This window comes from Drosophila navojoa, chromosome X, assembly GCF_054131105.1.
Source record: "Drosophila navojoa isolate 15081-1374.11 chromosome X, UAZ_NAV_1.0, whole genome shotgun sequence".
Lineage (NCBI taxonomy): Eukaryota > Metazoa > Arthropoda > Insecta > Diptera > Drosophilidae > Drosophila > Drosophila navojoa.
Genome location: NC_142895.1, coordinates 11,215,606 through 11,241,500, shown reverse-complemented (window position 1 = coordinate 11,241,500; position 25,895 = coordinate 11,215,606). Strand labels below are relative to the sequence as shown.

General features: G+C 43.8%; 2 protein-coding genes across 3 annotated transcripts in view; one reads left to right on the top strand and one right to left on the bottom strand.

Annotated features, from left to right (window-relative positions):
• Vsx2 (Visual system homeobox 2) overlaps nt 1-23,621 on the top strand; it is a 57,004-nt gene extending 33,383 nt beyond the window's left edge. The window contains exons 4-6 of one of the 2 annotated variants that reach the window (XM_089263455.1): nt 20,252-20,426; nt 22,416-23,118; nt 23,206-23,621. In XM_089263455.1, the coding sequence (XP_089119581.1) occupies nt 20,252-20,426; nt 22,416-23,118; nt 23,206-23,515 (1,188 nt within the window). In that variant the 3' untranslated portion in view covers nt 23,516-23,621. Of the gene's footprint in view, nt 1-20,251; nt 20,442-22,415; nt 23,119-23,205 lie in introns of both variants that reach the window. The other variant, XM_089263454.1, reaches the window with a different exon arrangement.
• A 475-nt stretch (nt 23,622-24,096) lies between these two features.
• Nucleotides 24,097-25,819, bottom strand: LOC149090599 (uncharacterized). Its single transcript, XM_089264743.1, has one exon. It carries the CDS (start codon nt 25,676-25,678, stop codon nt 24,410-24,412), a length of 1,269 nt encoding a protein of 422 aa, XP_089120869.1. The 5' UTR covers nt 25,679-25,819; the 3' UTR covers nt 24,097-24,409.
• Between the last annotated feature and the right edge of the window lie 76 nt (nt 25,820-25,895).

Sequence of the window (25,895 nt, the reverse complement as noted above, 5' to 3'; positions counted from 1 at the left end):
GCTGCTGTTTCAATTGTTGTGTCGCTGTGTACGATTTTGCTTTTTGGAAATTAAGTATAACTCATTATCACAATCAAGAAATCCTTTGGCACCCCTCTCTCTCTCACCCTCCCCCTTCTCTCTCTCTCTCTCTCTCTCTGTCTGCAACTACTTCTGCTTTTGTGGCACACTTGACAAGTGCAAGCAGCAGCAACAACAAGCAACATTTTGTTTATCACAGCATTTTGTGCTTTGGCTGTTGTTGCTGTTGTTGTTGCCCGTGTTGCACACCAATTTTCTACTCAAAACTTATGACAGCCAATTCGAGAGAACGAACGAAAATTATACAGACACTCGCCGGCTGCCGGAGGAGGCGAGCGAGTCGAGCGGGACGAGTGGAGGGAAGTGGATATTTTATATAGCTGCTGCAATGCGTTGGGCGCTCATGACTAGACACTTTTCTCGCTCTGTCTCTTTGCACCGCTCTCTCTCTCTCTCTCTCTCTCTCTCTCTCTGTCTCTCTCTCTCTCTGTGTCTGGTGCATGCATTTTGCTGTCCCATCTACAAATACAACTTTAACTCCAACTCCAACTCCAGTTCCATATATATTTTTTAGATGAGCTTCACCTGCCCCTAACCACCGTCACCTGCACCGTTCGCTCTACCGGCCCCGCAGCACCGCTCCGGCCAGCAGCGCTTGTTGAAATCAACATCAAACCTTTAATTTGATGATTCTGCAAATAATTCGTCGGGTTTCGGAGTCGTTGACGTTTTGCTGCGCACACTTCCAGTCCGCTCGACCTCAGGCTCCATTGTAGTACCCGACTTAATTTTTTTTTTCTGTATTATTTTTTTCGTAGTTTTGTGGATGAATCGCAGCTGAGCTGCTTGTTGATTTTTCCACTGCAGACGAGGCGTGAAAATATAATAACACCTTCTCTTTATGTACGTTTTTTAATTGAATTTTGAAATACCCTAGCCCCCCGTAAGCACCCAACAGTCGCTTGCAGAAAAAAAAAAGTGAAAGGCCCTTGCAAATTAACCAAAATTTGAAATAGTCGCTAAATTAGACTTATCATCGGGGCAATTCACGATCGCATTCACAATTGCCGCTGCTGCTGCTCGTTAGATTGTGACTCACTCCGCATCGAGAGTCAGTGAACCACCCGCAAGTGTGCCACCTCTATCTCTATTGCCCTCTCTCTCTCTCTCTCTATCTCTCTATGCCTCTGGCCTCCCACACACGAGCATTGATTGTTGTTTTAATGCCCATCAAAAGTGGGTCAGACTGCGGCTATGATGACACTACGCGTGTGTTTGTAGCACTTGGAATTAGCATGGAAGACGGATTTTTTTATCTGTTAATCAATCGATATATATCGATCTTCAATACTTCTTATCTATGGTATTTGATGCTCCATACCTTTGCATATACTCTTCTCAATTACAGGGTATTTCATGTGCGCTACCACGCTCTGGGTTGCCTTAGCTTTTTTTCTTGTCTTATTCGATTATGGGATTTGCCGTCTCGCTTTGTCAGTCGTTCGATTTGGCTCTCAAGTTCGCCCCCAAGTTGAATGCACTATGGAGTCGACCGTTTATGGTGCTCGATTGTGTAACCATTTATAGCGATTGGGCAAGAACTAACGGCAATTAGAATATATATATATGTAGGTATATACATAAGTATTATTAATTGCCAGTATATGAAGTCTAAATAGAGATTCAGGGAAAGAAATTCTTAAAATTTAATCCGAAATCTGATTCTATTTTTATCAGATCGATATAATATTTCATTATGCTTGAACTACAAAACTTTTATCGAAATGGCAAATGAGAGTTCCTTCTATCGTCCACAACATAGATTTTATGTCAAAATTTGAATGAATGAGAGAGCCTAGATACACCTGAGTAAATAGCCTCAATATCTAAACCTAAATCAAACCGACTTCAGTTTAAATTATCCAATTATCTGTATAGGTAAGGCCAACCGAGGAGAGTCTGAAATAGAAAGTCTTTTCCAACACTAGCAGCTGGCATTGACAACAGGCTCATTATGAAATATCATCATCATCAACAGTATTATTATCATGAATATGATTGGGCATCATGATTATCATCTTCATTTTCATTATTACTATTAAGCTTACTGAATGCCTTTTCCAACACTGGCAATACTCTCAACATCATCATCATTATCGTCATCAACATCATCATTATGGTTCTTATATGCCTATTATTAAGACTCCACATTCAGCTAGATTTCATTTAGCTATTTCTTTAGCCTTTTTTCTTGTTTAGCTGCAGCTAACGAATTTCCTTCCGGTCAAGCGTGCAGCGAAAACTGTTTTCCATTTGTTAGAAAAACAACAACAGCACCCAATACAACAACAATGACAACTTTTTGACATTTTCATTGTTGTTGTTAAACGGGTTCGGCACACCTGCCTATGTATACGACAGGGGCGTGGTGCGGCAGCAGGGGCGGGGCTGGAGTTGGCCTGCAAATTAGGCGCAACTGCGTGATATGCAATTAGTGCAAATAGTTTCGAGCCTGAGCTGAACTTTGATTGATGGCCCAAGCACTAAGTGATGTACTCCCAAATGGGGGGCGTGGCAAGTGCCAAGAAGGCGCGAGGAATGGCGGGGGGGTTCCGGTATGCCAGCAGGCCATTTCAGTTGTCTGGCACAGTTGATCGATGTCACCGTGGAGGAGATGGCTGCGTCTGATGAGGGGGCTGATGTGAGAAGTGATGAGGAAGCTGATGCGACGAAGGGGCTGAGGAGGAAGCTGAAAAGTCTAAAGAGGGGCTGATGAGGAGGCTGAGGAGGAGCTGATGTGGGGCTGATGAGGAGGCTGAGGAGGAGCTGATGAGGAGGCTGAGGAGGAGCTTATGTGGGGCTGAGGAGGAAGCTGAAAAGACTAAAGAGGGACTGATGAGGAAGCTGATGAGGAGCTGGCTGAGGAGGAGTCTGATGAGGGGCTGATGAGGAGGCTAATGAGGGGCTGATGCGGGGCTGATGAGGAGGCTGATGAAAAAGCTGATGAAGAGGCTGAGGAGGAAGCTGAATATACTAAAGAGGGGCTGATAGGAAGCTGAAGAGGAACTCATGAGAAACCTTAGAAGATGTGGGGCTGATGAGGAAGCTGATGAGAAGGCTGATGAGGAGCTGATGAGAAAAGCTGATAAGGGGCTGATGAAGAGGCCGAAGAAAAAGTTGTTAAAACTAAAGGAAGGCTGATAAGGAAGATGAAGAGGATGTTGAGAGAGGCTGATGAGGCCGATGAGAAGGCACTAATGAGGAGCTGATGAAAAGCTGATGAGGATCTGATGATGTGAAAGCTGATGAGACGAAGAGGCTGAGGAGGAAGCTGAAAAGGCTAAATGTTGATATGGAGCTGAGGAGAATAGTGATGAAGAGCTGATGAGGGGCTTATAGGTGACTAGATGAGAAGCTAGTGAGCAGCTGACGAGCTGATGAGTAAGCTGATGAAGAAACTAATGAAATGCTAATGAAGAAGCTTGTGATAAAAGCAGTGAACGGCTTATGAATAAACCGCTGAGTAAACGGAAGCTAGACGAAAGCAAATGTTGAGACTGACAATAAAGGCGATAAGAAGACTAATGGGTGGCTAATGAGAATGCTGCTGAAAATGCCTTTCAGCGGCTAATGAGCAGCAAATGAGGTGATAAGAAGCCAGTCGATGAGCTGACTAAGGATAAAGCTAAAGCTGAAGAAACTAATGATGGAAACTGATGATGAAATGCTGATGAGGAAGCTAGAAGCAGCTGGTACGATCAAGTAATGAGAGCGATTAGCAGATGCCGATGAGATCATGAGAGACTGATGAAAAGCTGAGACGGAATTAATTGAAAAATTGAAACTAGGAGCAGACAAATGGTTAAGAGGAATGAGAAGCAAGCTGAGGAGAGGCCTAATCATGGGCGGATGAGCAGCTTGAAGAGGAGGCTGATGACAAAGCTGATGAAACGAGTGCGGCTCAGCCAAGCGCAAAGTCTTTAAACTCAACCAATTTTGTGAGCTGTTCAGCTAAGCTGCACTTTCATCTATACGCGAATGCGTGAGTGTGTGTGTGTGTGTGTGTGTGTGCGTATTTAGAGCATATTTCTCAATTATGGACAAGTTGCGTTAAGTCCATGCCGAGCCACACACACAATTGACATTATAAATCGCATTTCACGCTAATTTGCAACAGGGACTCAAAGCCAAGGACGCCTCGCGTCGCGTCTCCTTTGCAGACTAGTAAAAGCGCAGACACTGCGGGGGAGTGAGAGCCAGAGGTAGAGGCCGAGGTTGGGGCAGGAGAGTAGCAAATGGAAAAGCAGCCAAGCCAAACAACAAAATGTGTTGCTAAAAAGCTGAGTGAAAAGATATTTTACAATTTGTAAGCCAGATCCCCAGGGAGCAGCAGATGCTGTTAGATGGGAGATATGGGGGCGTGGTTGGGCTGCGCTCGCTGTCTGTGCTGCAGACCAAACAAAACACTCGACAAGATTTTGACAAAATTAATTTTATAGATTAGGAAACATTGCCAAGTGGTTGTTGCGGCGGTTGTTTGCACGGAGGGGGCGTTTGCCGGAGGGGGCGTGGCGTTGCGTGTGTGCGAGGCATGCCACAGAGGGCGCAATGAGCCTTGTCAGAGGCGACGCGCTGTCGTGCTACCTGGCGCCCGTTAATTGAAGAATTGTCTGCGAATTATGGTCTGATAATGTGCCACACACACACACACACACACAAAAGCGCTCAGCATGCGACAGACATGAACAGAAATCGAGAGAGGGACAGAGAGAGAGAGAGAGAGAAAAAGGCGAGCAAAAAAATATATTCAGCTCAAGTTGTGCACTTTATCCAACTGTTGCAATTTGTGGGCGTGGCGCCACGCGGCGTCGTCTCTCTGGCTGCGTTTGACACTTCAATTGGTTTTGTCGCGCTTAAGCGTACAAAAAAAAATAAGAAAAAAGTAGAAGAAGATGAACGAAAAATAAAAATAAAGCAGGGGCAGGGCGCAGGGAGTGATCCGACTAGCAGATACACTGTAGTTAGTGGTTGAATAAAGCGTGTCTATCATCTCTCCATGTACACAGATTATAGGAATCTATAGATTTGTCAATCCCCATCTCTTACTCCCTATTTCTCTCTCTCTCTCTCTGTATCTCTCTCTCTCTCTCTCTCTCTCTCTGTATCTCTCTCTCTCTCTCTCTCTCTCTCTCTCTCTCTGTATCTCTCTCTATCTCTATTTTGCTCGCTCTGTATCTCTCTGTTCGTATATCTCTGTCACTCTCTGTCTGTTTCTGCCTGCTATACTATTTGAGCTCTCTCTATTCCTCATTCCTTTAGTCTTACTTTCTCTCTCTGTCTCTCTCTATCTCTCTCTCCCTCTCTCTCCCTTGTTCTCCCGTTTTCTCCTTTGCATTCGCTGTACCTTTATCTCTCTGCTTCCCTTTTTCTCTGTCAGCCTCATTCCGTTTCCTTCTCAAACACTCTCCTGCATCCTATCTCTGTCTTTTTAGCTACATATTAGACTTACTTCCATAGTCATTCAGTCCTCTTTCTATTATTCGCTCTCTTTTTCTCTCTCACTGTATCTCTGTCTCTCTCTTACTCACACATTTCCCCTCTCAATCTACATCGCTTTTCCTTTCTTTTGCTCCGTCTGTCTTATTTTCTATCACTCTCTATTGTTCACTCTTTCGATATTTTCTCTATCTCTTTTTCTTTCTCTCTTTCTCTTTCTCTTTTTCTTTCCCTTTTTCTTTTTCGATCTCTCTCTATTTGTGTCCCCCTCATTCTAACTCATTTCCTCTGCATAACTTTTCTGTCTCTCTCTCCCTCTCTCTCTCCCTTTTTCCCTCGAATCTTTCCCCACCGCACATCTAGTCGCAGAAGATATATAATTTCATCCAATAAACTGGCTTGATCATCTCTCCCATTCATCGAGTTAGTTGTAATGGATAAATCCAATTTCCAAACTAGATGTTACAAGCTTCAACACTTTAGCCGGATAACCAATAAGACGAAACTCGGTTAAAGTCCAAATCAGATGAAGAGAAAGATTTCGTGTGCTCAACTCTTGAATTGAAGTTAACATTGGCGGTTAGGCGGCGTATGGCCGTACGGCGGGTGGGCGTGGCAAGGCGCCTGACACAGAAACGCGCACATGCACAGCGAGAAAGGCGCAGAGAGAGAGAGAGAGAGAGGGAGGGAGAGAGCGAGAAAGGTAGACGTAAATCAGACAATTTGTATCCAGCGGTGAATATAATTGAAAAATGATTGGTTTACCATCAATGAAAATGATGATGACAACGCAGTGACAACACTCGATATTGTTGTTGTTGTTGTTGTTGTTGTTGCTGCTTCTGCTGTTACTGTGAATTGCTGTCAATGACACGCACCTGCAGCTGTGACTTCAATTGTTGGGTCAATCGGCCATTCAACACTCAAATCCAAAAGCCGACGAGCTCTTAATAAATAATACCTCAATATATAATCGCTTTGATGGGCATTTGGTATTTAAATGCACAACGAGTCACTTGTTGGACGATTAGTGAATCACGAATATGACTCTGAGGACATATACATACATATATAAAGAGGAGAGAGAGATAAAGAGGAGAGAAAGAGAGAGAGGTAGAGAAAGACAGAGAGAGGGAGAGAGATATGTATATATTATATATAGAGGTTAGAGAAAACAGAGAGAGAGAGAGAGAGAGAGAGAGGACGAGAGATTGAGAGAGAGGAAGAAAGGAGGCGAGAGAGAGACGAGATAGAGGAGAGGAGTAGGAGAGAGGAGAGATAGGACAAGAGAGAGGACGACGAGAGAGAGAGAAGAGAAAGACGAGAGAGAGAGAGAGAGACGAGAGACCGGAGGCGAGGCGAAGAGAGAGAGCGAGAGGACGAGACGGATGCAGCGGAGAGAGAGGATAGGAAGAGAGAGAGAGAGAGAGAGATACATATATAGAGATAAGCTGCCATGAGCAAACAGTCTTTACATACGAAAAATATTCTCTACTATTTATCCTTACATTTCTTACTGAAAAACTATCGTGAAATTTCCAGCCGATATATAGCGATATATCTATATTAGTTAAAGGAAAGAAAGAATCTACAAGCCATACGATATTTAGCTAACTTTCTCGATATGCGCGACTACAGTTGCATAATATTTAACACGTTTACCAACACTCTAAGCCTATAATGGCTTAGGCTTCTTTTCTTGTAAGAAACTTCCGTTTCTTATGTAATCTTACACCATTTCGTGCGCATGTAGCTAAGCTAAGCATATTTAATACGCTTCCAACACTATAACATATATTTTTATCTTTGAAATCATAAGCCATATTTGATAATCTAAAATTTTCGTCATATTCAATACACTTTATGCCTACAGGACAGCGTCTTGTCATGATTAGTGTATTTACCAACACTGCAAACTGTCTATCAAAGTAATAGAAACTTCGAGTTTTGCTTGTTATCAACAGAATCTCGCATTTGATATATCCATTTTATAGATTATTTTGCGTGTTTATAGGGTATACATATGCCACCGTATAATTGCTGATACATTTACCAACACAGCTACACCTATAGTCATAGCCATGCTGATGCTAAGAAAAGTCATATACCATAGGACTTATTAGCTTAGTTTTATTTGTGCGGCATTTCCAATACTGTTTATGGTTAGAGTGCGACAGCTTATGACTAATTATCGCATTTACCCACACTGATGCTCGTCTACTAGACATACCTACTCCGATTACACTTCAATATTCAACTTTCTCGTATGGGCTAGCAATTTTCCAGTTTTGCATTGTGTCTACAGTGTATATGAAACCGTTTACCAACACTGCCAGCTGTCAGCTGTCAGCCAATAGCTATGCCAATACAAATGCAGCACTTTGTTGTGGCAAATCTTTCACTTAGTAAAAATCTCACACACACACAGAGACAGAGAGAGAGAGAGAGAGAGAGAGAGAGAGAAAGAGATGGAGAAGGGACAACAATGTGCTGGCCGGGCCTTAATTGATTCTGGGCGGCATCGAGCCCCACTGGCCCCATCGCAATCTGTGTCAGGCTGCTATGCGTGGCAACTCGATTCGCTTTCGGCATTGGCGCACGTTCGCCTCTGGAATTTCTATTTCGCCTGCGCTGGACCGCAAGGGGCAACTGCTGCTGCCTCTTCTTCTTCAACTTCTTAGGGCACTTGGCATTATTGGCATTTAGAACTTATTAACATTAAATCGCTAGCGAGCGTGCCGAGGGTCTGCCCTAGCCGTAGCCCTAGCCGAGCTCCTTGGCGTCGCCTGTCCTGTCGCTGCGCAAATTGGAAATTCCATCATTAATTCTAATAAGATTATTAGTTGTCGGCATCCGGCCGTAGCCAGCGAAATGGCAGCTCGGCCCGTTCATTACTTTCGGCAGCAATAATCGAATAATTTGACCGAAGGTCGAACGACGCTCGTCCTCTGTATTTTGACACCTCGAAGTCAACAGCAATCAGCGATGCCGCTCGGCGCACTGTCCGGGGCTTTTGTGGTTGCGGCGCGTGTGAAATTCAAATAAATAGATAGCAAGGCCCAAAAAATCCACCCCAACTCATCCCAAACCCTCCCCCCACCGCCCTCCTCTCTCTGTTTGTGCTCGTTAAATCCAATAAGCATAAGTGTGCGCGGATGGTCCCGAAGGAGCTGTGACGAGTGCGAAATGAATGAAATTAGCGCACGTTAATCATAAACAAACTAAAGACCAAAAGCATACCCCATCGAGGGTATGGGCATGCCGTACAGGGCACGGGCAATGCGTGCGTACACCCTGTAATCCCCTTGGCCTTGGCTGAGTCGATGAGCAACCCTTTGCTCGAGTGCCACAAAATACACAAACTTGAACAAATTGCAACAGTTCTCACCAAAGCCAGAGACGGGCAGTTCGACCAGTTATCTATGTGTTAGTGTGTGTGTGTGTGTGTGTGTGTGTGTGTGGCTGCAACCTGCTGCGTTGACACGCGGCAACGAGCGACGCTCCTGCACTTGCCAATTTGTTGTTAACTACTCAACAGAGAAACCAGATCAACCAACGGACGGAAGGACACCCAAACCTGCCCTGCCCTGCCCCGCCACCCATAGACCATACTCTCTATAAGTCTGACATGGACTACAACATAATGACAATTGCCAATGCGTATCCAGCTGTGAAAGCATGTGGCCAACAAAGCCAAATGCCGGCTGAGCTTAGTGGCCTTGCCTCAGTCGAGGGTGCTTCCTCATAGTCAAAGTACTGTATATACATAGAAAAAGAAAGGTATACATAGAGAGAGAGAGAGAGAGAGAGAGAGAGAGAGAGAGAGAGAGAGAGAGAGAGGAGAGAGAGAGATGAGAGAGAGAGAGAGAGAGAGAGAGAGAGAGAGAGATATGATAGTATATATTACTATAGGCTGGCCAAAAAATCAATAACTACATAGAAAACTAACTCTCAAGTCTGGCACTCAGCTGAGTCTTGGGGATTGGCCAAAGCTAACCGATCGATAGATCTACAGATTGTATAGAAAGAGCTCAACTATTCCTAAAAAGAACATGAATTTGTTGCTCTTTAATATAGTTGAGGAATATAAATACAATCAAGTCTTGATAATTTGTACTCTGCTAAATCGAAAATCGCGATAAAACGAAAAAATGCTGTCCCCTAGAATGAAATTTGTTCTCGATAATTCTCGATAATTTAAATTTCTGTGTAAATCGGAAGAAAAATTGATTCCTTGAGTTCGAATCGGCGAGACTCTACTGCTTAAATATAGATGTAGATAAAGATATATGTATATATACATATATATTGGTTGATTGAACCGAAGAGAATACTTAGAGGAAGATTTCAATAGACATTGATATCGATCTAAAATTCCATTCAAAAAACGTAAAGCTAATTGATAACTCGATACAATAGGAAAATATTTGCTGTCTTAAGTTTCTGTTTTAATTTTCCGTCTTAAGCTTAGTGAATACACTTGTCTCAGGCTCGTAATATGCTTCCGTGGTGTTTAGTAGAGTCGAGTCTCGATAAATGATACCCCGCTAAATGGAAAGTCCGAACAAATCGAAACAAATTATACCCCCTTGAAAAAAACTTCATTCTCGATAATCATCGATAGTTTGAATTTCTGTGTTAATCGAAAAACAGATTCCCTTGCCATTTCGAACTATCGGATCTCAACTGTATTGTACTTTCCACTTGGCCCAAACATTTAGTCGTCTTGTGTCTTGGATTGAAGAGCCATAAGTCTACTTCATACGGACTCGATGCTCCATAGATATCCAACACTACCGCAGTCGAGTTCCACATGTCGCTAGCTACTCTATCGATAAGTCAGGTTGCCCAGTAGAGGCAATCAAAACTCCCTTTACCCGCTGCCTCTGCTGCTCAACTTTACTTTCCCTCCGCTAGAGTAACTATCGACATCAGCAATCGATGCTTATCTAAAGTTCTTATTCGCTACTTAACCATCTATTGCAATGCATTGCAATGCATATCTGTAAAGTACTTATAAATATATCGATCAATAGATCGAAAGATAAAGTCTCGTATTATCGCTCTAATTTAACGCCAATTAAAGCATATTAAATAGAATCTCAAACGGACTCAGCCAAAGTCTGCGGCAAGTGGCCATGTCCACGATGTCAAGGTCCAATGATCTAATAATCATTGTCAAATATGATTCGCGTATTGCTCTCCGGTAATTGTTAATTGTTAATTGTTAATGCGTTTTTGTAAATTAAATTACTTAGCGAGCGCGAGAACAAACGAGCTGAAGGCTCATTTAGCCCCTTGAATTTGTGAAGTTTCAGTCGCAGCTCGATTGTAACCCTCCGCTGGTGCCACCCCTCGACCCGCTCGCTACCCTGCTTCACATTACATTGCCTGGCTTTGCTTTGCTTTGCTTGGCTTTGGCTTAGGCCTCGTAATTAGAAAATCGCAAGCATTCATTAATCATGATGCATTTAAAATATCATTTCAAATTGTAATTAATAGTCCAATGGCAATGACAATGACAATGGCAATGGCAATGTCAAACAAAGGTCATTAATATCGCCAGCCGATTCCAGTCTATGGTCTATATGGAAAACCAGTTGAGCTCGCCTCTTGCTCCATTTACGGAGTCGCTGGTTCCTTGAGTGCTGCGACGCCCAGAGTCAAGCGATTGCGATTTCGTCTGGCCAAGTCAAGAGTTGGTACAGCTAATAGAAAGTGCCAGGCTAAGAGATACCCTGGATAAAGAATTCGGCTTCAAAGTGAGAGAAATGAAGGGAAGCAACTGAGGGCGTTTGCAAACGCTGCTATAAGAAATGTAGAGAGACACATGAATACCCTGTAAAATGACACATGAATACCCTGTAAATGAAATGTGAAATTGGTAAATTTAGACATATATGTATATGTATATATCTATACGTAACATACATATGTACACATATAATATTATTGAAAACATTTCATATTCCGGATTATACCTGGTGGAAAATACTAAAATGAAGTCTTGAGCTGTACATACCCTATAAATAATGCCTAAAGGCTTTTCTTTGACAATTTCTTATTTAATCTTATTTATAGTTTAATATATATAGTATTTTTATCATGAATATACCCTGTCTAGTATATTGAAATGAGAATTTTAACTTTAGAAAAGAATTTTGTGTTTCCTTGAAAACATTTGCTAGCCATGCATATATCGCTAATATATCGTATACAAATCGTCCATATTCCCTGTCAAATATACCATTTTATGTTTGGTATACCCTGTAATTAAAGTAATCAACTTTTCTTCGATAACATTTACTATGACAAAATACTAAAATAGCAATTTCATGTTTTCCTGCTAAAATTATATGCATAAATACATTCCTTAAGGTATATCTACACCTATCTGCGTATTCACATACCCTGTACAATATATAGAAATAAATTTGCCATATCAGATATGAGTTGTGATAAGTTACGAGATTTTTATGTATATATATCTATATATGATATGTGCTATAAAAGTAGTTTGAACCCTATTCAAAAATAAAGTCTCTAGCTCACGCGATCAGGCGGATCCATATATACGTATATACATACATAACTCCTTGATAAAAAACATATTGCAATAAACGGAGCCAGACACTTTTTGCATACATATTTTGTAAGCGCAAAGCTGTAAAAAGGGTTGGAGGTAAAAAAAAAAAAAGAAAAAACAAGGAAATCCCACTGATGGCAAAACAAAAACAAAAGAAAATATCGCGAGCGTTAAACTCATATGGAAGTTGAAATTGAAGTTCCAACTGCATTGTGCGTGTGTGTGGGGGGGCAGGGAAAAAGAGCTAGATAGAGAGGGAGAGAGAGAGAGAGGGGGGGGGGGGAGAGATATGGTAAAAAAATGCCGCGAAATGCTTTGGCTGAATGTCAATTGAATATTGCATATAAAGTGGAACGGGTTGGCTCTAGAACACTGTTGTAAGAGAGGAGCGAAGAGGGCCGGGGGCTGCACGTTGTCGTTATGAAATTTCCACACGGCTCAAATGCTTGACTGAGGCGGGACGGAACGGACCGACTCAATGGCTATGGCTATGGCTGGCTGTCGAGTTGATGAAGTAAACCAATAAAAGCCGCATGCCACACAAGCTGAAAGCCAGGCCAAATCCGCTCACAGAACGAGAGAGAGAGAGAGGGAGAGGAAGAGAGAGAGAGGGAGGGAGTGAGAGGCGGATAGGTAGGAAGATAGAGAAAGAAAAAGCAGGCTGTCGCTTGCAATCGAATGCAATGCGCTGCACATGTCACCTGAAAGCAACTCACGCACACACACACACACACACACACACACACACACACATAGACAGCTTGGGGCATGCTGCATGCAATTTGCACAATTTTGCAGCACGAGTGCGCAAATATTTGCCGTGTGCCCAGAGGGCAGGCCCATTGAAAATCTTTGATTGGTTACCAATATTTTAATTATGGGCCACAATTTGAGCCAGCTGCCCCCCGCCCCGACCCCAGCTACGCCCACCCAAACAGCTGAAACTGACCTTTGTTCGAGTGCAGTCGACCAGGAGCTCGTTCCAAATTGGTTTCACATTTATGCAGCGAGAGTTTTTATGCGTTCAGCTTTATGGGCAATGCTTAAAGCTCATAAGAGAATCGTAGAATTGAGAGGAGATCAAGCGAGCTTTAACATACATATATTTACTGTGAAGTTACCAAAACAGCTTTAAGCCAAGATCGTGACTTCAATTAGCTTTTGACAGATCAAAGAGCTTTCTAGTTGGCCTTATAAGAGCTTGATTTCTTCATTGTGCACTCTAAAAGCTCATTAAAGCTATAATTTCTTAAGCACATGCTTTGCAGATTTTCTAAGTACTTTAGAAGTTTGGCTCTTTCATTATAAAAGTTCGAAATTGGATGATCAAGCTATATTTATATGTAAAGTTTAAGCTCATCTCTCAATTGTTCGCTCTATGAAAGCTTTATATCTTTAAGCAAAGCTTTGATAAGCCCTTTATGAGCTTATTGTTTCATTAGATAAATTCTATTATGAAGCTATATTTACATATGTATATCCAAGCTTTAATCTCAAAACTCACAAAAGCCAATTTTGAGCTTTAAGCTGTTATTTATAATGAAGCAACCTCCACTTTTGCTAGGCTTACCAAAGAAACTTGTATTACCTGTAGCTAAGCAGCATGATTTATTATTTAGAACACGTCTCAAAGCTTTTCAAATGCAATGCATGATTTAAATCTTAAGTAAAATTAGTTTCAATGCCTAAAAATCGGAATCAGGAATGATATTTAAGGCAGCTTTTGGGTTTTGCCAAATACGCTTAAAACTTCTTCGCGTTTCTCATCGCATCTCTATGGAAATTCAGCTCACCTCACAATGTGATTTGCTCAACAGCTTAAATCAATAGAATTTTAGAGTAAATACTGAACGAGCTTTAGGCTAAATTCGAAAGCTCTTTGTGCTAGGCCATCTGCATATAGTATTTGGTAAGATCCATTGTTATCTCAACTAATCCACATCTGAATGACGTTGTACGTCCCCTTTAAGGCGTTCGTTCTCATTCAATAAATCAAATGCATTTGCCCTTAGACAAGTGGGCGTGGCAGTGGGCAATCGACAGTGGACAGCAGACTGTGGACAGTGGTTAGTGGTCAGTGAAGCGCATCCACACGATAGTGTGTCTGGCGAGCACTTGAGCGATTCGGGGCCAAGACTCGAGGGCAACCGAGGAGCTGGCCTTGAGCTGAGTCCGGGGCGAACCAAGGCGGGGAAAAAAAAGGGGCGTCTCGGAACGTTGCTGCCCATAAAAGTGAGCGTCGGCAAACCAAAGTTCAATAATAATAAATTTTCAATCAGCAAATTGACATCGTGATTCTCGACGTATTTGTGTGGGCGGTGGGTGTGGCCATATGGTCAAGTAATCATTTAGCCAAAGCTGTTATCTATATTAAACTCATCCAACTGCCTAACCAGCCAACCAAAGAGTGCGAGCGAGAGGGAGAGAGAGAGAGAGAGAGTTCACATTTCGTTTATTTAATGGCAGATCAAATAATTTGATTTTCAGCATGAAAATTAAATAATTGAAAAAGGGAAATCGTGTGCAACGCGTATTTAGTTACAAATCGAATGAATTTACCGATTTATTTTGCGATTTACATTGCGTATTTGTAGTTCATTTATGTGCCGCCAGGTGGCAGCGCTTGACTCCTGAATTGACACGCACTTGACCTGCAGTTAAATGCAGTTGTTACGGTTGTTCATATTTCAATTCAAATAGACTTTGATAATGCCTCTAGAGGATAAACTAATGAAGGTTTTGGATGAAACGGAGAAGGACAAGCTTAACAAGTGGTTAAACCTAAAATACTTTTGATGCATATAGTATAGAGGGGTGAATTTAGCAAGAAGATAAAGAGAATAGAAAGAAAAAACCTTTGGAAATCCTTTTGATAATCATGAAAATACAAATTAGCTAGAGAATACATTGAAATTGAGTTAGAATAGATATGAATGAAAAAAGTTGAATGTGTGAAGGGAAAGAAATATTAGAGCAAGTTACGGTCGGATCTATAATCTAAGTTTGAGCAGATGTGCCAGAAGAGCTCTATAATAATTCTATAATTTCTATAATTACTGGAAATCAAGAACACACAGTGAGTAACATAAATATTCGGTTTACTTTTTTTTTCAAATAAATCATAAAACATTGAAATTAAAAAAGAAAAATTTATAGATTGAAAAATAACCTTTCCGTTGAGGTATATAATATATATGACATATAATATCGACGCCTATATGCTGCGGATAAATGTTGTATTCCTCTTTAGGTCTTATTTATTCTTATTCATTATACTGAAGGCAGAGGGTTATGGGTCATAGAGTCCATGCACACTCCAGCTCACTCAACTATATTCTGCCTCGCACGCACTCACTCAGTCTCATCTCGAATGGACTTCTATTTTGCTAGGTTATGAGTGCGGTCTTGCAGCCCTCAATATAGTATATCTAACATAACTTTAAAAAAATCATATATAAATGGGAAAAAAATATTTGAAAAATAAAACAGCACTGAATATTATTGTTACTCACTGTAAATCTATCTTCCAGTCAGTATTCGTCTAAGAAACTAGCAAATGGGTAATATGTATGCCTCTATTTAAAGTAATTGATTTTTTTTCGCTTTACCAGTTATTCCATATAATAAGCCAATTGAATCTAGGCAAGAGGTTGTTTAGGGCAACTCTAACTACACCTGGGTCAGCTCTAGTTAGTCTGCCCTGCGAGTCCAATTAGATTCCAGTTGGATGGCTAGCACAAAGTCAGCTTAAGGTGCCTAAAAATAAAAGCGACTAGGCATACAACCAATACTATCTGCCTCGCTCTCTCCCTCTCTCTCTCTCTCTCTCTAACACACACATTGATGCATAGGCAACGAGTTTCCGTTTTGGTGCAAATTTATGGCATTTCCTATTTTGATTTCCGCACTCAAAATGGACGCTCGAATGAGGGACGACAGCTCGTTGGCTGCTATCATAATGAGAATTGAATTTGCATGGAAATGAACGTTGGCCAAATGGAGGGAGCGCACACAAGGGGGAGCAGCGCGGAGCAGCGGGGAGCATCGGGGGCATGGCATTGCTTGTCGCATGTTGCATGCAGCAGCGCCAAATTGCAAAATGATATAATTCAATGAGAGTTGATTAAATTATCAGTGCTCGCAGCAGCTTGTAACGAAGCAGGGGCACAGGTGGACAGGTGGCGAGGGAGAAAGGGGGACGGGATGGGTGGGAGAGACGAGTGGTAGCCTAGGAGCTTTTGGTGACATGGCCAGCACGGATGCAGGCCCCACAGTAGCAGCAGCAAATTGGGTGTTGTTGTTGTTGTTGTTGTTGCTTGTGTGCCTTGTTAATGAAATTTTCCGCTCCTTTGGCAGACGTTTGTTTACATGACACTGTGTGTGTGTGTGTGCGTGTGTGTGCTGCTGCTGCTGCTGCTCTTGCTATTTATTATTGCAAATTGTTGCTGCTGTTGCCGCTGTTGCTGCTGCTGCTGCTGCTGCTGCGCCTTTTGTCTGTTGTTGCAACTGATGATGATGACGTTGACGTTGCATGATGAAATAACAAACCGGATTAATTTGATTTCGTTCGCCTCGTGTCGGGGCCCCAATTCAAGGCAAAGGCAAAGGCAATGGCAATGCCAGCGGCAAAGGTAAGGCGAGGCAAGGCTTTTGTGAGCTGCCCAGCTGCCACGCCCCAAGAACTCTTAAGTGCAGCTCGTGCTGCATGCGCCCCCCTCTCTCTCGCTCTCTCTCCCTCTCCCTCTCTCTCTCTCGCTCCATGTGTCTCTGTGTGTGTAAATTAATTTATCAGTAGTTGGCAGCTACATCTGAGCCCATGCCCTGCCATGCCCTGCTGTTCCTTTCCGCTTCGTTCCGCCGATATGCAAGTGGTAATCGCATCCTACAGCCAACTCGATCCAATTCCCATAAGTGTGCTTCACTTAACCAAACACTGAAGGCATTTCCACGCGCGTAGCAGCAATTAGGATGGCATTGGCAGGCTAGCCAAATACCCTGTAAATATTGTTTGCTAGACAAGAACTCCCTACTCTTTCATTCCAGCAATTAAAATGCTTTTTAATTATTTATTAACATTAGATTATCATTAGTATATAGTCTATTGTTCCATTCCAATCGTTCCTTTGCATAATACCAATGTAAAATCAAAGCCAATACGATTCTTGACAATAGGCCGTCTCACAACTATGATTTGCGACATAAAACGCTGTTCCATTCCATTCGTTCCATTTAACGTTTTTGGTAATGAATAGGCTTTGCTTGTCATTGGGTGCCTCACTCTCGCTCGCGAGAGCTTAGGGCACAATTAGTCTGTTGTTCCATTCCATTCGTTCCATTTAACGTTTATGCTTATAAATAGGCTCTGATTGTCATTGACTGCCTCACTCTCGCTCGCCAGTACTTACGGCACATTTAGTCTGTTGTTCCATTCCAATCGTTCCTTTTGCATAATGAAAATGTAAACTCAAAGCCAATACGATTCTTGCCAATAGGTCGCCTCACAGCTATGATTTGCGACATCAATTGCTGTTCCATTCCATTCGTTCCATTCAACGATTATGCTTATGCATAGGCTCAACTTGTCACCGACTGCCTCACTCTCGCTCACCAGTGCTTACTTCACATTTAGTCCGCTGTTCCATTCCGCGGCGTTCCACTCCACCAGCGGTCCGGGCAGTTGGCCAAAAATGCGGCTTTTCAGCCACTAAATTTACTGGGCTGCAACGAAGCGCACTGAGTGGCTGCCAGCCATTCGCCGGGTGCTGCCAATTTCTCAAATGCCCGAAAATATGAGCCAAGTTGTCAGTTGTAGGCACCTACCTAGCCCCTTCCGGCCGCCGCCTCGACCCTTGCACACCTTAATAAATCATGGGGATATATATAAATATTCTTTATAGTTTGAATGCGTAGGCATCCGCTGGCCAAGCCGCTGGCAGCAGCCGGAGCCAAACCACTTTATCTTCGTTTACAGCAGCTGACGCCACCCTCAGCCCCCTGTTCCTTGCCTCTGCCTGCTTCAGCTACCCGCTGCCTGTTGCCCTTTGCCCTTTTGTTGCGATTTGTTCAATCGCTCAGCTTTCGTGCCCGTCTTTGGTTCGTTTTTGTTTTTTTCATTTTGCCTTGTCTTTGGCCCTTGCCAAAAAGAATTTCAGCAAAAATGTCGCCACATTGCTTTCGCAGCTTTTACCAACACTGGCTGCAGCTCTGGCCCCCCACCTCCACGCCCCTCATCCAACGTCCCTCGCATGCCAACCTATTTTGCATATTTTGCTTTTTATTATAAATTTTCATTTTGCTTTCCTCCACTTGCCAGCCACTTCTGTCGCGTCGATTTCACTTTGCTGGGCAATCTCTTGGGCGACATCGCCACCCCCCCTTCCCCCCTGGCACCCTTGCCCAGTTTCTAGTGCGCTGCGTCTCGCACATGACTAATAGCAGAACTAAACGATTTGATGGACCAGAAAAATGATGACTTCTTTTTGGGTACATTGAGTGAGCTGGGCCTGAGGGGTGCGGAGGGGTGCGGAGGGGTGGGGGGTGGTTAGTTGTGTGGGGTTGGCATGACTTCCTGTGAGGGTTGCTAAGTCAATGTTAAATCCTTTGGCTTGACTCTGCATATATGAAAAGAGATAGTGAGAGTGGGAGAGGGTGAGGGGGATGGGGTAGAGTGTGCGTGTTTGCGTGTGGCAAATCCTTTTATTGTGACAGTTGTTGTTGTCGCCCTTCTGTGATCAACATTTAATGTTTTCTTATTATTATTGTCAGGCTCTGCATGAAAATCGGTTTAATGTTTCGGAAGATAATCTAATTTGGTCACTTATATGCGAATATGTATATTATTTGCCATTACACACACTCTCTCTCTCACACACACACACACACGCACTCTCTCTCTCTCTCTCACACACACTCCCTCTCTCTCTCTCTCTCTCTCTCTCTCACTCCTTTCGTAAAGCCTTTACGGTCCGAGCGTGTATTAGCATTTCGAATAGATTCCATTTACATTTTTTCAATTTCAACGAGTTTTTTATTTAATAATTCGCAATTTGCATCGCATTTAGCAGCAGGCAGCAGGCAGCTGCAACATTGCGAGGCGCCACCCGGCCCTAGATCAGCCAAACGGCCAATGACCAAAGCATTCAAATGACTCCAAAGCATAGCCTACGCCATATGGCGCTATTACCAGACCCGATATCTAAGAAAAGTTAACATAGCAATGGGCACAAGCAGCCAGAGCTGCTAATGGAATCGGAGGACCTTGGCTCATTAAGTGGGCTTGGAAAAGCTTATATACATAGATCTACTCAAATACCGGATATCACCTGATGCACCTTTACATAATTACAGGGTATTATATATGTATAATATATATATATATGAAGGAAACGCCAATCTGAAATTTATATACCTGAGCAGGGTTGAGCTATTTCCTAGTTGAGCACACCCTCTTATTAAAAGACTTTTACTCCTTTCCAAGTAAAGATCAAATAGAGCATATTTCATATCAACTGGGGGCTTGCTTAAGAGTGTGGGGTACATTATGAAAAATATCGAATTTCTATAAAATGTCTATGAATCTGCGTTTAAAATTTAGAGACTCTAGCTCTAAGGATGTAGGAGATAAATTTCTATAACTAATAAGTTTCTTAATCGATAACAAAATAATGTAAATGGTTATCGATTTTTGGAAACTAGACCGCGTGATATACACAGACCTTGGACAAAAATTTCAAGTCCCTAGCTCTTTTATGTTCTGAGATCGAAGAATTCATACATACATATGTACGGACGGACAAACAGACAGACAGACGGTTAGGCGAAAATGGGCTCAGCTCGTCGTCTTGGTCAAATGTAAATATACTTTACGGGGGCTGCCACGCCTCCTTCTAATAAAACCATTATACCCTGATTACCCATTTTCGATGGGTTACATAGTATAAAAATATTAACAATTTTGGATACGTAGAGCTTTGCTTTAGAACTTCACTCCAAGTCTTCCATAACTTGGTCTCATGTGCATATCAATTAATACGGTGTTTGCTCTGAAATCAATCCAAATAGAAATGTGTCTAAGCTAATCGAAATCCAATAATTTACAGTTATACATAGTTGACTTAACGCCTTGAATTTTCGTTTTGGTCTTTGCAGGTTTGGTTCCAGAATCGACGCGCCAAATGGCGCAAGACCGAAAAGGTCTGGGGCGGCAGTACGATAATGGCCGAGTATGGCCTGTACGGGGCCATGGTCCGGCACTCGCTGCCATTGCCGGAGACGATACTGAAGTCGGCCAAGGACAACGATGCGGTGGCGCCCTGGCTACTAGGTATGGAACAGAAATGTAAATGCAACAATCATATCGAACTATCTTAACTAAGCAAGTCCTCTATGTCCTTAGCCACTTTCTGTCACTGAACCACGCCCCCGCCCTTCCCCCTTCCCATTGATGTTGCTGAGCATGGCCCTTCAGTTGATAGGTCGAGGGACTTAATTGAATTTTGAGCGAGACAAAGGGCAGCAGCTCGGGGATTATAAAATGAGATATACGTAACGCTGAACTTCAGATGTCCTTCAATCGAAATTGTGAGCATATTTGGCGTGCATGTTCTGTCAGCCAGGACGCATCTTTGCGCCCTCCCCGCCCCGCCTCGCCTCGCCTCGCCTTATCTCATCTGCGGCTCTTTATTTGTCGTCATATGTTGCGCGCATTTCTTTGGCTGCCTCGAAATGACTTTGCGGATTAGCGAGGCCGGGACTGGCGGGGTAGAAGGAAGCGTAGGGGGGGGCTGACAGTCAGGCGCCCTTAACAAGTGCTTGTCGGTGGTTGGCATTGGTTTGACTTGCGTTTTGGCCTTTTATTTGTTAATAATCGCTTAATAAATGCAAAATGCATACGCCGAGGGTGCTTCGGCCTAGGGGTGGGGGCTGGGGTTGGGGGTTGGTTGGTTGCTGCTTTAATTTGGCATTTATCGTTTATCTGTTCGCATTGTGAGAACTGCAGGTTTTATTGGCACTTGTGCCGTTAGTCCACCCCCCCCTCACCCCTCACCCCTCAACCCTCACCCCGTACAACCCTTAGCTCTGATAATGCTTTGGGTGTTTCGCAAATTAATTCCCAAGCAGCAACGGTACAGGGCCGCGCCTTAAGTGGCTTAACAGCTCAGCTTTGAGGTTATATTCCATTTGCCTTCCCATTTTGCCCTTTCATTCTCTATTTTCTCTAGATTTTTTTTTAATTAAGTATGTGTATGTCAAATTAGTTGGCAATTGATGCGAGGCCAACCAGTTAATATGCTCGAAATGCTGACAGCCAAAGGCTGATCGGATAACAATACTCCCGGCCTATTCCACGAGGGATTTGCATGCGCCCGAGTCAGAGTCAGCTCTCATCCATATGCTGGCATGAGCGGAACTCGAACCATCTGTTAGGTCCGTTCAGCCACGCCTACTCCAACTCCGACGTCCCATTGCGCTTGGAGGTTAACGGGTGAAGTTGAGAGCTGCAACTGAGACTAAGGATAGCCTAAAGCTGTAGCCGTGCGTTGCGTACAATGAAAGCTTACTTAGAAGCTACAGAAAGCTCTCAGCGATCACTTGAAGGTTCATTTAAAGCTCTTAGCGCACTTGTGCACTTCCCATTTAAGCTCTAGGCTTTTACTTTGCTAACATAAAACGAATAACGATAATGCAGCACTAAGAGAGCTTTAAGTAGTATCAAAATGCTTGCTTTTATAGCCTTCTATTAGATTACTATAAACACCCTAAAAGCAATAAGTATCTTAAGCCTTAACTAGACGCTCTCTTATGACCTCAACTACCACCTCTTCATCTCTCAGTTCAAGGCTTTCGTATGGCTTCAATTAACATACATATGTCTTATCATTTTAAAACAAAAGCTCTCTTCATGCTTTGCATCCTTCTGAATTCCAATTAACATGAAGCTCATGAGTTTATTATCATCTAAAAAAAAGTCGATACTTGGGATCATTCTAAGCTGAGCTTTGCTTGTGGTGCCTCAAGAGCTTTAAGCTTTTCGCAAGGCTGAACTATAAAGAAATCAATTACTCTTTGGTATGAGACTTTCCAGGGTAGCACTGAAACAAGTCGAACTTTTCTTTGATCTCCTTTATAAAGCTTTCATGTCCCACTCCATCACGTACTCTTAGTTCATTCAATCAGTTTTAAGTAAATATATACTAAAAAGCTTTAAAACTCTCTCTCTCTCTTTCTCTCTCTCTCTCTCTCTCTTTCTCTCTCTCTCTCTCTCTCTCTCTCTCTCTCTCTCTCTCTTTCTCTCTCTCTCTCTGTATGTCAGGCATGCATCGGAAATCAATTGAGGCGCAATCCACGCTCAAGGACGACTCTGGCGTCAGCGATCATGAAGATTCGGCCGGCTCCAAGTCCGTTCACTCGGATGAATTGCGTTCGCATTCGCGCGCGCTCAGCTCGTCGACGGAATCCCTGAACGTGGTCAGTCCGGCGCCGAGCAGCTGCCCGACGAACGCCTCCACTGCGCCGCCCACGTCGACGACGCCGCACGGCAGCAGCGGCTATGCGGCTGCCTCGTCGGCGGCAACCACGCCCACGGGCGCCACCACCAACAGCTCCGGCTCGCCGCACATTGAGCTCAGCTCGCCCTCGCCCTCGCAGCAACAGGCGCAGCAGCAACAGCAACAGCAGCAGCTGCAGCAGCAACAGTTGCTCCAACAGCAGCCGCCGCCGCCGCCGCCCGCCCAGCTTTATGCCGTTGCCACGCCCAGTTACCATCCGCTGCTGGATGCGGCGAATGCAGCAGGCGCTGGCGCCGCTGCCTCCAGCAAGGATTTCCATTTGATAATGAACACGGCCGTGGCAGCAGCTGCAGCAGCAGCTCAGCACCAGCAACAGCAGCAACAGCAGCAGCAGCAACATCAGCAACAACAACAACAACAGCAGCAGCAGCAGCAATTGCATGCGCATCATTTGTCGGCAGCAGCAGCGGCTGCAGCGCTCATGGAGCACGATCCGGATGCGTTTAGGTAAGCAATTGAGCACTGATTGCACATCTGCAATCTCCAATCTCTAATCTCTCTCTCTCTCTCTCTCTCATCTAATTTCGCTCTCAGAAACAATTCGATTGCCTGTCTGCGCGCCAAGGCGCAGGAGCATCAAGCGCGGCTGCTCAACAACGGCGGACTTTTTCTGCAGGTGCGCAGCTTTGCCCAGGCCCAGGCCCAGGCGCAGGCGCAGTGTGATATGCTCAAGGAGCGCAGCAATAGCAGCAGCAGCAGCAACAACAACAACAACAATAGCAGCAGCAGCGCTTATCAAATGCTGCAGCTGCAGCAATCGGTGGCAACGGCTGTGGCGCCCATCAAAATGGAGCTAACGTCTGTGGGTGGCGTTGGCAGCCACGCCCACAGCGATAACGTCTGACATGCAGCAGCGACAGCGGCGCTGCCAGATCGCTTCCAACAGCACTTTTAGCTCCACAACAAAGCAAATCAATCCATAAAAAAAATTATATACATATATAGATATATATATATATAAGAAACCACAATTTTTTTTTCTAGATCTAAACTATTTATTCGCTATACTTAATCAAAATAAAAAGAAATCAATTATTGTCATGTGTAATCCATATATGATATGATATATGCGTAAGTTTCGTTTAGCTCCTAAGCGTCAGAAATGTAATATTTTTTAATAAACGCATTATCCACACACAAGCAATATTTCCATTCACTTGCCAATGTGAAGATTTTACAGTTGGCAGAATATCCGTTAATGGTTTGGCTCGCAGAACGACCGTTAAAGCCAGTGCTGCCAGCTCTGTAAGCCATTTGGCAGCGATGCAAGCTGTTATACATGGCGATAATGACAGCTAGATGGCGCTAGTGTGCAGGCAGCCGGTGGCGTGATACAGCAAACAGCTTTCGGTAGCCAGAATGCAGAAATGCGCTAAATTTGGATATAATAAAATATTTAAAAAAAAAATCAAGAGAAATAAAACAGAGCTAATAAAGTTCAATCAGTATTCTCTTTTTAATTGACGATTAAAATGTTAAGGACGATCATTGTCGCGCCTTGTGGCTTAGTATTTTCGCCGCAGAGAATTAGTACAGCTGAGCATTGATTTTTTAAATGTGTGTATGTATGTATGTGCATGGAAATAGATGTGAATATGGTGGAATAGTTCGGAATAGTTTGGGTAAAATTTAAAATTATTTTCCGAAATGATTATTATTATATGTATGTATGTATGTACTCTCACAGCCAGGCGCTTCATCTCTCTTGCTCGTCGTCTTCTCGCTGTCTCTGTCTCGCTCATCCACTCATGATCATGCGGATGAATTTGCGGTAATAAATTTGTTGGTCATCATTGGTTATTCCCTTGGCGAGAGCAACAAGCTCGGAAAAGCTGAAGATTTCATCGGTATCTCTGAGCAACTTTAGCATGGTCTCGAGCATCACATAGCCGGTATTTTCTCTGTCGGCCTTGCGCAGGGCTCGTATTAAGTCGTCGCGCTTCACAAGGTCCATGTGGTAGGCGTTCTTGCCCAGGGACGTCAGATACAGGCGCACCTGCTGCAGCTTGTTGGGCGTCTCGGTATCAATGGGGAAGAGTTTCTTCATCAGGGTCACATAGTTGACATCGCCGTCCCTATCTGTCATTGAGTCGAGCATGTCGCTCGTCGCCGCGTCGGTGAATCGCTGGCCCACGGTGCTCAGGACGCGGCGCAGTCGGTCAGCGGGCAGCATGAGCGTATGATAGTCGTCGTAGGAGCTCAGGCCCCTGATCATCACATCACAAGCGGGCATTGGATCCACCTCCAATACCTCACTGTAGACGGCCAGGACCAGCTCGAAGTTGGCGGAGGTCGCTGGCCTCAGCTGCGGAAACCGGAGCAGATGCTTCACAAGCTTCATCTTCATGTGTGAATCCTCGAAGTTGACGCCCATTGCGCGCAGGCAATCGCCCACCTTCAGTATGTCAATGGTCGCGACGTTGGGTGGCTCTACGAACAGCCGATAGGTCTCCCACAGCTTCTGCACGTGCGGCAGCTTGGCAATTATCTCCGAGCAGGTCCAGAATTTTCTGATCGAATACATTGGCGATTTGGCACGTGATTCATAAGCCAATGCCATTGGACTTAAGGAATCGAGCCTCTCAGGCGGTATATTGGCGGGCGCCCGAACAGCAATATAAGGCGATACACCAGTATTATAGTCACCGACTGGACGACGCGCTCCAGCTTCAGCGGATGCACTGCGAGGTGCAGCGGATGCACTGCGAGCTGCAGCGGGTGCACTGCGAGCTGCAGCGGGTGCACTAGGGGCTGCAGCGGATGCACTGCGAGCTGCAGCGGGTGCACTAGGAGCTGCAGCGGGTGCACTAGGAGCTGCCGCGAGTGCACTAGGAGGAGCTGCAGCTGAAATTCCCCTCAGAGGTGTAACCTTTACGCGAGCCAAACTTAGCCTTGAACGAGAAGAAGAGTCGTCGTCTGAAGAAACGTCCGAGCCTCGGTTAGACGGACAGTTCTCCATTTTTGTTAAAACGGATAATTTGCACTTTTTGCGTTCACCGTTATTCATTTAGATATGTATATTATGAATTGTTATTGCGTAAAATTTGATTTTCTGCCTTTTTGGGTTTTTTTACATTTATATAAATATATGTATATATTTTTTCTCAAATGTTTATACGACAATTTCGATGTCTGCCCAAATGTAGAATGAGCCTAGAGCTCAACTGCTCCAGCACACACCGTCGGGCTGTCAGTCGATGCCTACTTGACGCTACTTGACTTGG